Here is a 13,806-nt window from a genome sequence, read left to right as displayed (position 1 = left end):
ATCCATTTTGATGGTAATAATCTCTAACCTACCATTTGAAAAGCTAGAAGCTACCAGTCTCTACAGTAAGTGGACTTTTCAACTGTGTTGACATCTCTTGGGCCACCTGGCCCACATCCTTGAGATTCTAATTTCTTGGCAGCAGCATTTTTTCCATCTTAATAATTCTCATGCTCCTTTTTCAAGTTGTCCTGGGTTCAGCAGTAGCAGTCATTTTTCTCCTTCTTAGTAGCTGGTGAACCCAGGACCCAAGTCACAAAACCATTCAGCTGCAACACAGTTCCTTCATCCTCATCTACACGCTACAAGGAAACTGCACAACAGTGGATTGCACAGAGCACAGTGCTTTACACAGAATCATAGAGTCAGCTAGGTTGGGAAAGACCTTTAAGATCATCAGATACAACCATTACCCCATGACTGCCAAGACCACCACTAAACCATGTCACTGAGGGCCTCATCCACACGGTTTGTGAGCCCTTCCAGGGACAGTGATTCCACCACTGCCCTGAGCAGCCTGTTCCAATGCCTGATCAACCTCTCTGTGAAGAAACTGTTCCTAATATCCAGTCTAAACCACCCCTGGTGCAGCTTGAGGCCATTACCTCTTGTCCTATCACTTGTTACTTGGGAGAAGAGACAGACCCCAGCTCACTGCAACCTCCTTTCAGGCAGTTGTAAAGAGTGATGAAGTCCCCCCTGAGCCTTCTCTTCTCCAGACTAAGCACCCCAGTTCCCTCAGCTGCTCCTCAATAAGACCTGTGCTCCAGACCCTTCACCAGCTTTGTTGCTCTTCTCTGGACCTGCTCCAGCACCTCAGTGTCTTTCTCGTAGTGAGAAGCCCAGAACTGAACACAGTATTGGAGGTGCCACCTCACCAGTGCTGAGCACAGGGGGATGATCACTGCCCTGGCCCTGCTGGCCACACCTTTGCTGATACAGGCCAGGATGCTGTCGGCCTTCCTGGCTGCCTGGGCACAAGCTGGCTCATGTTCAGCTCTTAGTCAGCACCCCCAGGTCCTTTTCTGTAGATCAGCTTTCCAGCCTCTCTGCCCCAAGCTTGTAGCATTCCATGAGATTCTTGTGGCCTAAGTGCAGGATCCATCACTTTGCCTTGTTGAACCTTATACCACTGGCCACAGCCCATCAATCCAGCCTGTCCAGGTCTCTCTGTAGAGCCTTCCTACCCTCCAGCACATCAGCATTCCCACCCAACTCGATGTCATCTGCAAATTTACTGCGGGTGCACTCAATCCGCTCATGCAGATCATCAATGAAGATATTAAACAATACTGGCTCTAACACCTCAATGAGGTGAGGGACACCACTAGTGACTGGTCACCAACCAGATGTGACACCATTTACCACCACTCTTTGGGCTCAGCCATCCAGCCAGTTTTCAACCCAGTGAAGAATACATCTATCCAGGGCATGAGCAGCCAATTTCACCAGGAGAATGCTGTGGGAGACAGTGTCAAACACTTTAGTGAAGTCCAAATAGACAATGCCTTCCCCTTATCAACCAGGTGGGTCACCTTATCACAGAAGGAGATCAAGTTGGTCAAGCAGGACCTGCCCTTCATTAACCCATTATGATCCCATTTACGATCATCTGCTCCATGACCTTCCCCAGCACTGAGATCAGGCTGACAGGCCTGTAGTTTCCAGGGTCCTTCTTTCCTGCCCTTTTTATAGAGAGGTGTATCTCTTTACATAAAATTCTGACTGCTATAATACTGGACAGAATTTCAAGAACTTTTCTACAGCTTGGACTTGATGCTCATCTAATGAAATACTCTGCCTTACAGTATGCTCACACTTAGGAAGGTCTCCTCATTCTTCTACCTAACACTAAACAGATTTATTGAGTTAGAAAGCATCACTTCCTGAAGTGATCCACGTGTGTGTCTGCCACTGACATCTGGAGAGAAGGACACACTCCTGCATCTCCTCCTGGAGTTTCTCTGCTGCCTGACAATGCTTGTAGTAGTTTTGCTGATTTTGTACAACACTGAAGAGTGTCAATGCAGTGCTTGCTATGTGAGACTTTACTGGGACATACTGAATTGCTTGAAGGTGAGTTAAGACACAGCTGAGGTTTCAGATGGGTCTTTGGGCATAACTCTGCTGGCTGTTCTTGAGTTTAATGCCTCCTGTTTAGATTCTACTGCATGATAATGCTCCAGATAAAGTTAGATCCATGCCCAAAAAAACTGGCCAGCACAACCTAGCCCATGTCCTTCCTCTGAGGCAGGATTACACATAACTTTTCTGATCCTGAAAAAAGTTCGTCTAACCTATACTTAAAGATCTTCAGTGATGGGTCTACATCAGAATACACAGATAAGTCATCCGAGTGCCTAGCAATCCTTACACTTAAAAAATTATGGCATTGCTTTTAATAGCATCCAGAGCAGCCTTTGCAGTGTTTTTCACCACTGTCATGTGCATGTGGGTTTTTTCTTTTCTAAGGTTAGTACCACTGACTTCTAACTCATTTTTATGCTAGTGATTTCATTTCAGATACTTATCATACTTGTGTGTGTATATATATATATTTTATATATATATATATATGTATATATAAACATCCAAAAAAGAGCTTGTAAACTAGTCAACAATAACTGCCTTATCCATATCCAGTGTAATCCAAATGAGTACTAGCAAACATTTTCCTCTTTTTAGTCTCTGGACAGCATCTGCACCAACCCAGCTAGTATGCCCTTCTGGCAGCAAGCTATCAAGCTATCAAAAAGGACTTTTTGAAAATGTTTTTCAGTTAATTTATATCTGCTTCACAGCACAAGTAATTTCATCTAAACTGCATTGCTCTACTTTTTACTGACAAGATCATAAAGGTGAAAACTCCTGGCAAAATCGAGTATCCCACCAGAACCAGCATTTTGTGATTCTGTGATTTCTTGTGCAGACATGTAGGTGGAATAATACTTCATGGTTTTGCTGTCATGTTATTTGAAAAAACCTGCCTTTTTTCAGACAACTTTAAGGTTCTTTGATAAAGTGTAAGCCAGCAGCACCTGGTAAGACTTACTCTATTTTCAGTTAGCAGGAGTAATTGTAAGAGCAACAGAGACTGAAATAGAACTAAGCAGCAGAAGGATCTCTGCTAAGACTAATGGTCCAAGACTGGATTATTCTTAGATATTGCTCATAGGAGACATGAGATCCGTATAGACTATTTCTAGTGGCATTTAAAACTATAGTTCAGTTTTGAAAGCTGAACTTTATTATTAAAGAGCTGTAAAACCATTTATCACATTTTGCTTTGACAACATTATAAAAAAGATGTGTGTATGAAGGAAGAAAAAACATTAAAAATTGCACTGCCCATCTATTTATTCTTTTATCCTGACCCATAAAAATATTATTATGACTTGTAAAATATCTCTGTAAAAATTGTATTTTCACCTCCTGTGTATGCAGTGATGTGTGCGATCTCACTGGTCAAAATGCAGTTTTACTTTCATTTGATTCATTACAGGGCCAACACAACTGCACTATACCACATACTCTACTCTTTGGGCATTACTAACAAAACCAGTAGTTACATTTCAAATTAAATGTGTGTGAACTACAATATGGAATTACAAATTCTGCAGCTAGCAGGGCTTGTGTAAGTTTTCTTGTGATCAGAGACCAAGCAAGATTAACAAAGTGTCAGCTTAAAATAAATAAATACATAAATGAATAAATGCTTTGAATTTCTTAGTAAAGCACATTTTATTTGCTAGTTACTGAGAAAGAAACGTGTAATTTCATAGCTGGTTTCATAGTTCACTTTTTAAAGCAGAACTATATTTGAGAAACATTTTCTCAAAGAGAAGATTTTCTTTGTAAAGAGAACATCTCTTGTGACTAGCCTGTTTAATATGCATCCTTAGGATGACTTAAGTGAACACCCCACATTTACCTAGCACAGGCTGCATCACTGTTATTTGCCTTCAGTATAATGCTGATATAAACTTACTAATACAAATGTAGCTTTAGTAGGATTCCCCACAGCAAAATGAAGGAACTTAAAAACAGAGGTGGTGCAGGCCCATAGTAGAAGAATGAAAGTTACCGCCCAACAATAGAAAACGCAGCAAGTCCACCCAGCTCTCCTGTGGGTTAGCTAATTTCTGTAAAGGCTTTCTGGTCATTCCTTGCAAACACTGCACTTCAAGCCCCTCTAATCTGGAGAAGCATGGTGTCAGACAGCAACCTGCAACAGCCCTCTCTGGAGGCCACAGACCAGAGGGTACCTCTTCATCACAGCAGCAGCTCTGACAGTGAATTATACCATTGCTACCTGACACAGAATCCTCCTATGCAGAAAGAGTCATACCTGCCACTGGGAAACGGGGGGAACGCCACGGACTTCAACTTCTTGTCTTCTGCGGCTGTTAAGCAGTTCTTTACAGTCTCTTCAAGCTGCTCTTCACACTTGTCTGAGCCCCACTGTGGGATGTGACAGTGGATGACAAACTTTGCTGCTAGGCCGCTAGACTGAGTAAGTGCAGCTAACACAAACGAAAATATAACATTTAGTTTTGAATAGAAACCACCCTGCAATGACCTCTCAATCCAACGTACTTTCCTAATTACATCACTTCTCTAAAGAAATACATTAGGAATTAAAATATGCCACAATGGCTCACTTGTAATCATAATGTGACTGTCTCATCATCGCTTTTGTGATCACTCATTATTTCTTTGGAGACCAAAGAACATAGGGTTCATTTGGTTAACACACAGTTAATAATATTTTTCAGCTTTCTCATTAAGCATGACCTCTGGATTTGTTTTATGCAATGTATCAAAACTTTGTACTGCACACGGTAACACTGATCCCCCAGTAGGCATTTCTGCAGTGCTGTCACAGCCTTATCTGAATGCTTTCCACAAATACCTGCATCAGCATTACAGCTCCAGAGTGTTAGGAAGTAATACTCAGACCCACTTCACAGCTGGGTAATTTCAGACAACAACATGAAAAATCAAAGATGTTTGCTGAAAGTCTCCATGAGTTACGACCAATTAGGAAGCTAGATTAATTTTTTAGAAAGCCTAATATCAGTTTGCTTTTGTTGCAATTGTGACTATTAGCATTTCTGGAAATGTAGGTCTTGGGAATCCCAGGTTAAACACCCCAAAATTAACTGTGTAATTAAAGCCTAAGGATGAAAAACTTGGATTTATTCACTTGTCCACCATCACACAGGAATTCTGTGGCAGGCACAGAGGAGTTCTGTCTAATGCTTCACTGTGCTACTGAAATTTCAACCAAAGAGAAACGTCAGGCCTTTACCGATAGGAAGCAAACTGACTGAAAACAACACAGGTATCCTGTGAGCAGCACTTGAATTCAAGCCCACTGACTGGAGCTCAAGTGTTTGCAGCAGACCTGAAGTGATGAACAACCATTTATTATCACTTGCCCCAGAAAACAGAAGGGATCGTTTCAAATACAGCAACAAAATGCAGTGCTTGAGAGAGTACATTTTCCTATCTATTAAACTGAGATTATCTTCCTTCCTGGGACTGCCTTAATAGCATAATAGGAATCTATTACCAAGTTAGGTAGTGATTTTGCCAGAGAAAAGTAGTTTACTTTTGATGTTGAATGCAAAAGTGAAACAAAACATCTTGTACAAAAATTTCCATGTCATCTGAGACTACAAAACTAGGCTACTCACTTAAGAAATATCCAAAACTACACTATTTAAAGCATTTAGTTTCTTGAGTATTGAGATACCAAGCCAAATAAGGCAGTAGAAGATACACTGTAACTTCTTTCTACCTGCCTTCCAGCCACCTTCAACACCTTTATTTTGTTTTAATTGCTTTAATTTGTCCACAAAGGAAGGAGGAAGGTGTATAATCTCAAGTCCCAAACGATGCAGTGCTACAGATGTGTTAAATATTTGAAGGGAGCTCTTTGGTAATTTGTATTTCTGTAATGTAGCTGTAGTGCCTGGGAGAAGTGCTGCAACTGCTCTTTCAAAAACCATGCCAGTTCCAAAGACCACATCACATCTTTATTTGTTTTCAAAGTAAGGTAATTATTTGAATTATAATCAAATATGCATAAAGCAAGGTAATTTATAAACTACCGCTGTTCTTATACCTCGTATGTTAGACTGAGAGCCATTTCTGATTGCCACTACAGAATGCAGCATGAACAGGACAGGAAAGATGGCACATAGGTGGCAGTACAAGTTTTCCTCAAATTTTGGACTCCCACAGACAGAAACTGCCTAAGATAAAATAATCAATCTGCTGTAACTTATGGTAGCACCTAGAAGCCCAAAGACATAATCTGCACAGGACACAGGAATCCAACTCTCTCCTCCCCCAGGCAGGCTGTCCATATCAGCAAGAGCTCCGAAACAGGAACATTTACACGCACATATATAATCAAGGACAGATCAGAACATCCAGACAAAAGAACATATGAAATAGGCTGTTTCCAAAAGACAGAGTACTGTCCTTTTTACCTTCAGCAACTTCCAAAGGTCCTTGAGATTTGCGAAGCTCTTTCACTGTTTCTAAAAACTCCTTCCCTCCAGCCTTCTCCAATGCCTTGCCTGCAAGGACACAGAGCAAAAGGCCTTGGCTTCAAAGTATCAAAGTGAAAAAACTCTATTCAAAAGAAGAACACTGCACGCACATTATCCTGTTTCCCTCTATCAGCAGCAGCTGTTATTTATGCTTACCACTCTGTCCAGCCATAGATGAAGTTTACTTTTTACTGGTTTTGAAAACCCCGGTATGTTATTACCGGAAATCACTTTAATATAATTCTCTGTAAGAAGACTATCTTACTCTGACTTACAGGCTAAAACAGTGAAGAAAGGGTTTTTCAGGACTCAGATTTTCAGCCTCCAAAATGAACTTAACATACACACCCCACTACTTTCTGAAATAAACACAACTGGGATGCCACTGAATGTCTTGATGACTGACTGTATAAAACACTGTTCCAAAAGCCTGCTATGAGATTCTGTGCCTCTCCCTGCTGTAGGGGTTGGAACTACAGCAGGCAATTAAGAGTGACCCATCCCTGACTGGTACTTGGAAGATGTTGGAACTGGCAAGGAACAAGGACGTTGGAACTGGAAAGAGGATTTCTAGACCTTTCACCTGATATAACCGCAAGGCAAACACAGATGTGCTTAGCTAATTGCCTGGAAGCATAGAAATATCGTGTAACCTTTGCAATAAAGGATCCGGCTTGTACTCTACCTCTGGGTCCGTGCCTTCTATCCTCACACTCTGCAACTCACTGAATATCCTTTTTACTCCCTATTGCTTCAATTTCCATATTTGTATACCAACAGTAATAGTATTTCATTATTTCACATGAGCAGTATAAGGTTTTCTGCATAAGTATTTCTAAATTATGTAAAATCCTACAGTGAAACACATAATTAGAAGTGTTATTAGTACCTAATTTTTGACATGGAATTTTCAGAGGCAAATGTAAAAATAATCCAATAAAGACCATAATAATTATTATTTACACCTTTGCTGCTCATGTGCTTCAACAAATTATCTGTGTTTTGACTGCTGTAAGGCATCATTAAATATAGATAAATTAGTGATTAGCCTGTTATACCTAGTCATATCCAGCCTGATTTTCAGAAGTGTTGTAAGTGGTATTTTATGGCCTGGGGAAGATTCAGATGAAACAGGATGGGATCTCAGCAGGCAGCTAGTAGACCAGCTACTGTTCCAACTCTAGATCTGTTTTTTCTGCTTGTAGCAAAGCCTCACCTATTTCCTCCTTGAGGTCTATTTCAGCAGTTGTAGGGTGAACAATGCCTTCTACTTTCATGGAGCCAATATGGCTGATGTCACTCTGTGTCAAAGAAAGCTGTAAAATAATATGGGGGAGTAAAAAACAGAAGTAATGTTAGTGTGAAATCATTGTCATACAAAAACACTAAAATGAAAGAAGGCTGTATTCAGTCTTTCAGAGATCAGTAGTTTTATCATGGTCAGTATGTGTGATTCTGATTTTTAGCCATTAATTAATTAATTTTTACACCACTTAAGAGTATTTCACGATATGCCCCCAGGAGGAGCATAGGAGGGCATCCAGAGGAAGTGACTGCTAGAAAAATTCATGCTCTAGCATCACACTTTGAAAAGAAAAGGGGAACTCTGGAAATGCTTTTGCTTCAAGGAAAAAAATAGTAATATTAAAAAGCTTTTCTCCTTTCAAAACATTTGCCCCCAGTAAACTACTGCTGGGGGCTTGGAAGAAGGGCTGACCACTATCCTGATCTATAATGGCTTTACAACCCAAGTAATTAATTACCCTTTCACTTCCTGGCATAAATAAGGAATGCTTTACCCACCCAAGCATGTAGATATAGCAACTGATAAAAATAATGAATAAGACTTTACAGCTGCTAAACATGTGCCCAGCACACCTCACTTCTTCCAAGGTATACTGCACTATCTAAATCCTAACCAGAACAATAAGCACTGCCCATTTTAGATAAGAAAGTACACAGATTTTAGAGGAACTTGGGACAGAACTGAACAGAGGAGATTCAAGTTTCATCTACCTGGCCAGATAACTGCTTTTAGCAGTCTTCTGGATTTAGTATGTGTCTGGCTCATTCTAGACCACTGCTTCAGCAAAAGAAGAGTTCAGTCCACCTGATTCCATAAGCTCTGCTTCAGACAACAGGGCAGACATCAGTAGAGGGGGCTTACAGAAGCAGTTTCCGGAAAAATACTTTTTCCAGATGACCTTACTATTGGAAATAATAATGATATTAAAAAATCTTGACTATACCTCCATAGTTAGATCTGTAAGAAAAGCTCCAGTTTCATTCAGAGGGTCCAAAAACTAAAGAAGGCAAAAATCCCTCTTCTTCTTGGTGAGAACAGAGGAAAACAAAGGGACATACAGTAGGCTGGACACCAACGACATGCAGGCATTTTGGTGGGGCAGTTTTGTTAATTCTGATTAAGGTGTCCCTGTCTGTGCTGAGATGGAGAAGTAGGCATGCCCTGCAGCTCTGGTGAGAGTCTCAATTTGAACTGGAATTTGAGAGAGTAGCACCCCACAGCTCACTTTCAGATGGAGCTCCTAGGCTTCTGGCACAAACCAACATGTGGAAGTTCTGGGTGATCCTGGGACCTGGCCCAGAAATACTCTTTTATAAATAATAAATCTGGGACCACTAAGGGAGAATGTAGAGGTTTTGTAGTGGTGTTATATCAAAACCATACTTCCATTTATGCTAGGCTCCACTGCTATGATCTCAATCTGTTATAACTTTGTATTACCTTTTGTCCTGGCACAAGACTCTTGGAAGACAAGATAGTGAAGCCATCCCCAGGTCCATCTTCAGATGTTGAATTTGAAGCTCCTTCTTTTTCATTGTCCTTTTGTTTGTTCTATTTGAAGGAATTAAAAAACAAGAACTCTCAAAGGGAAAAAATAATAAAAATCAACATTTCACCATTATTCAGAAATTGATAGATTTTATCAGTTACTATACAACTCATCTTTTTAGATCAATATATTATTCACAGCCTTTTAATCCCCAAAGACTATGTAACAACAGGTCTTTCCTGTTTATATAATGCTAAAACATCAGTGGCTCGTCTGAGGCATTACATATGTTTGTAGTCTCATTAAGAGTCACTGCATCCACATCCATCTGGGGTTTTATTAACAATTAAGGTTTTATTTATGGGTGGGGGTGTGCTGGTTTATTTTTGCTGCTAACAGCGCAGAGTTTGTACTAAAACAAACTTAGTAACTTAGTAACCCACTCGAATGGTCCAATCTGAAGGAAAAAAAAACAGCTTCATGATCTAAAACCCCCCATAAGTTTCAGCTAATAAATCATAGATCTGAATCCATAGTGACAGGAGCAAGCCATCATACCTACATACAAGCATGACAAGAATGACAAAACAAAATAACTAATAACTGAACTTTGAATGCAAAATCCCATTTGTGGGACATACCCCTTCATGCAGGCTAGCTCCAGGAGTAGCAAATCTGCTTCTACCAGGACTGCAGAAACACCACACATCTCTCAGTATTTGCTTTAAGGTATGTTGGGAAGCTAACTCTTCTTAACAAGTTCCTAATAGTTCATGTGCACAATTCAAAGTAAGATGGTAGGTGAGATCAACACACACACAAGTTTAAAAATCTTAGGTCAAAGCTTAATATCATTTAATCCTACCTAATTAAAAGAGTAGTGTTTCAAGATGCATGCACTGGAGCACTGATCTGATTACTGCTTTACCAAATCAAACCAATTTGTATGGTGAGAGAGGATTAGCAAATTGTAAGGGAAGGTGCAGTGGTCAAGTTCTGATTAGTTTCTTCTTGCAACTCTTTCAAAAAAACATTAACAACAGCACACCTAAGAACACATGAAACAAAGAGCTTGTCAAAATGACATTTACGTACCATGTTGAGACAAGCTCTCTGGATAGTGAAAAATCTTCAACAGCAACCCAGTACTTGTACAAGGCTGAAGGTGTGACATGTCTCAAGTAGAAAATGTTTTAAAATACAGCTTCCTTTGTTTAAAGGCTAGAGTTCACTGCCACACAGTGCGGAGATGAAAAGATTCTAAACTGTTATCAAGAAACTATTGCAAAGGGTGACACGCAAAATCTAAAAAGTTCCCCTCAAAGCTTTAAAAGCTTTCGTTATGAAAATTGATTAAAATACTGTTTGCCTTTACTTCTAAAATTTAGAAAAAAAATAACCCTGTTGTGTCTATTATCAACTCCTAACTCCTACCTCCTGTTTCTAGCTGTCCCAAACCATGCTGAAGCACTAATTTATTCCTCCTAATAATCTTAGTCAGTTTTGATTTACTTCCTCTTCCACACCTGGAATCCCATGTCTGCCTCATGCTTACCTTTTTGGGTGTCCGGGCCTTGGTAGATTTTGCCTTCTTGCCACTCTTTTTGTTCACCATCGTCTTCCTTCCCTTCTTCTCAGGAGCAGGTGAAAGGATGGTCTCAGATTTGCCTTTCGCACCCCGTTTCTTGGCTAGAAGCTCAGGCTGAATTCTGGGCAGGACACCTCCACTTGCAATAGTCACACCTTTGAGCAACTGCAAGGAGCAGCAGTGTAAAGAAGCACATTAAAGATTCTCTTAGTTGGCACTCAAGCTATTTTTGCTGATTACATTACACATACGCAAGTAGACCCCACACTTCCTACAGCATTGCACCTTGCCCCTTTATCATGAAGAAAATAAACGTACAAAAACCATTAAGTGGAAAATCCACAACTATAAAAAACCTGGCAGTGATGGTGAGATCAGCCAGGACATCACTGAGAACTCCATTACTTCACTGGTCTCTCTTCCACTGCTAGTCTTTCTGCATACCTGTCTTCAGTTCCTCACACGCAGTGAGTGAGGGTAAGAGAAGATAAGTGCCTGCAGGCTACTTAGAAACAAACAAAAAAAGCCACCCCCCCAAAAAAAAACCTCCAAAACAACAACCAAAAAACCCAAACAAAAACCAAAACAAAATAAAAACAACCAAAAAAAAACCAACCAAACAAAAAAACCCCCACAAAACCCAACCAACAAAAAGAAAAGCCATGTTTGCACCACAGTCCTACTCAAAGGACTGGTTGTAGATCCTTTTGGTAGGGAAACAGACTCTGAAAGCAAGCATGAGTCTCAAGAACCTGCTTTGCAAAGGTGAACAGGAATTGGCTGTGATATTACATACTGGACAAAGTCTGGCTAATTCCCTAATGGACACCACTAGATCAAGTCCCCAGTTTAGAGGCCAGTGACCAGTGCCATAGAGCAGGGAGTAGGCTAGTAGTGTTAGCATGCTTTTCCCTCTCTCTTGGCCTCTGGTCTGACTTTTCAGTCCCTCTGACTGGGAACAGGGCTAGATGACTTCATGGGCACCATATTTTCATTATTTAAAGCAGTCAAATAAAGTGCAGGAATCTTTTAAGCTGTGAATGATGTCATACATCTTCACATGAGGCCAAACAAGAAGACATACTCTGATGCTGATGGAACCTTTCCAGTATCCCTGAATGCTGCAATTCACAGCCCATGCCACGATCTCTCTTCACAGTTAAGTTCAGCAGAAGTGATCTGCAGAGTCAGAGCACTGTAAACCACAGTCTGGTTGCTAATGGGGCCTGGGCATACAGTCAGGGAGGCAGCCCTGGAGGGAGCAATAGTGAGTGAGCCAGACCCCTACCCAAGACGGGCCTCTCAGCCAACATAACAAAACACACATTTCTACAACTTTTGAGAAAAGGTCTTCCATATGGCACATTTTCTTTAAGTATTGGATCTCCCAGAGGAAAAAATTAGGCATCAAGTTCACCCACTTCAGCAGGACTCACAGGCTACGAAAGAAGCAAAATCTGTATCAGAGAATTTAAGATGAGATATCAGAAAACCTTTTTTTGTCTGCTTTTATTGAAATGGGCACAATCTTGTTGTCTTCTGCTACAGTTAATTGTGTTCTTATTCATGTGTCAGACTAAACTGTTTCTAAACTTCCATGATACCAGCTTCATTCATGCCACAGCACTGAAATGTAAACGGGTACCTGATTCAGTTCCTCATCATTTGCAACTGCCAGAAGGATGTGTCTGGGGGCAATTCTTCCTTTCTTGTTGTCTCGTGCTGCATTTCCTGCTAATTCTAGAATTTCAGCTGTAAACACATCGAGATAAACATAAGTAACAAAAATGCAGTTTATGTACACCCTCTATACACATCTTACATTCCTTCTTCATATCCATTTGCCTTTGCAGGGGTGTTTCTTGTTTTAAATGGTCTTTGCTACAGAAAGGCAGAAACCAAACCACACTCCATATATTTGTAAATTGCTGTAAAATCATTTGTCCTTCCTAATTCCCTAAAGGACAGCTCGCAGAAAATATGCTAAGGTCACAGAAGTTTTTACAAGTGCCAAGTCAGAAAAAAAAAATCACCCTATACAAATATACATCAGCAGTCCACAACTGAGCAACAGTCTGTAAACAATAAAAGAGTAAAGCATGCAATGAAACCCCAAACCTAGTACAGACAGTTCTGACAAAACAGCAAGGATTCTCAGGACCAGGTAAGACAAAGGCTGAGGTGCATTTAAAAAAGGACTTGGAAAGCCAACAAACCAGCCAGGCAACGCTGCTATTCTGCATTAAAGGGCATTGAAAATCTGTGAGAAGCTTCATTTCAGAACAAGATATAAGAGGTTTGACTTAGATGCAAGCAGAGACAACGTAAGAGCTTTAGAACATGAAGTACTGGTAGAATGCTTCTTTTACACCTCTGAGAACAGGAAGTCACTTCAAAAGCATTTTCTCTGAATTTGCAGTAATATTTATTCTGTGATTACAGTCACTGAGCTTTTTCTAATTGTTACAGAAAAACACAGCCACATCTTTCTGAGTTTATTTGATCCGTAGCAGTATAATCATTAACGTACATAGTTTGGCTCCTACTCAGAAGTTATTTCTCATGTAAGAACTCTACTGAAACACTGAGAAGGAAGAAGGGAATGTTTTGCTCCAAATAATCATAAAAATATTATTCACACCTTCTTTCATTTTAAAAGTATCCAGTGTCCCTGTCTTCTGGTTTTTGGGGTTTGTATTTACATAACAGGGATAAGAAAATTACAGCCCATCAGTGTCCTTTTAATGATATCTCACTCCTTTTTGTAAGCTAAATAAAGAACTGTACCTATTCTTAAAAAGAACTTTGATGAAAAATCTAGCTGAAATCTACATAATGCTCTCTGGCTAAAATTCACAGG

The 13,806-nt window shown here is 40.2% G+C and overlaps 1 protein-coding gene across 4 annotated transcripts in view; it reads right to left on the bottom strand.

Annotated features, from left to right (window-relative positions):
* LOC136010191 (core histone macro-H2A.2) overlaps window positions 1-13,806 on the bottom strand; it is a 29,825-nt gene that overhangs the window by 1,610 nt on the left and 14,409 nt on the right. For all 4 annotated transcript variants that reach the window (XM_065671007.1, XM_065671010.1, XM_065671009.1 and 1 more), the window contains exons 3-8: window positions 12,592-12,698; window positions 10,914-11,111; window positions 9,310-9,420; window positions 7,780-7,879; window positions 6,501-6,590; window positions 4,349-4,523 (exon numbers count right to left, since the gene is read on the bottom strand). In XM_065671007.1, coding sequence (XP_065527079.1) covers window positions 4,349-4,523; window positions 6,501-6,590; window positions 7,780-7,879; window positions 9,310-9,420; window positions 10,914-11,111; window positions 12,592-12,698 — 781 coding nt within the window. The remainder of the gene's footprint in view (window positions 1-4,348; window positions 4,524-6,500; window positions 6,591-7,779; window positions 7,880-9,309; window positions 9,421-10,913; window positions 11,112-12,591; window positions 12,699-13,806) is intronic.

This window comes from Lathamus discolor, chromosome 3 (genome assembly GCF_037157495.1).
Source record: "Lathamus discolor isolate bLatDis1 chromosome 3, bLatDis1.hap1, whole genome shotgun sequence".
Lineage (NCBI taxonomy): Eukaryota > Metazoa > Chordata > Aves > Psittaciformes > Psittacidae > Lathamus > Lathamus discolor.
Note: the sequence above shows the minus strand (reverse complement) of the source record. Positions and strands in the feature narration are given on the sequence as shown.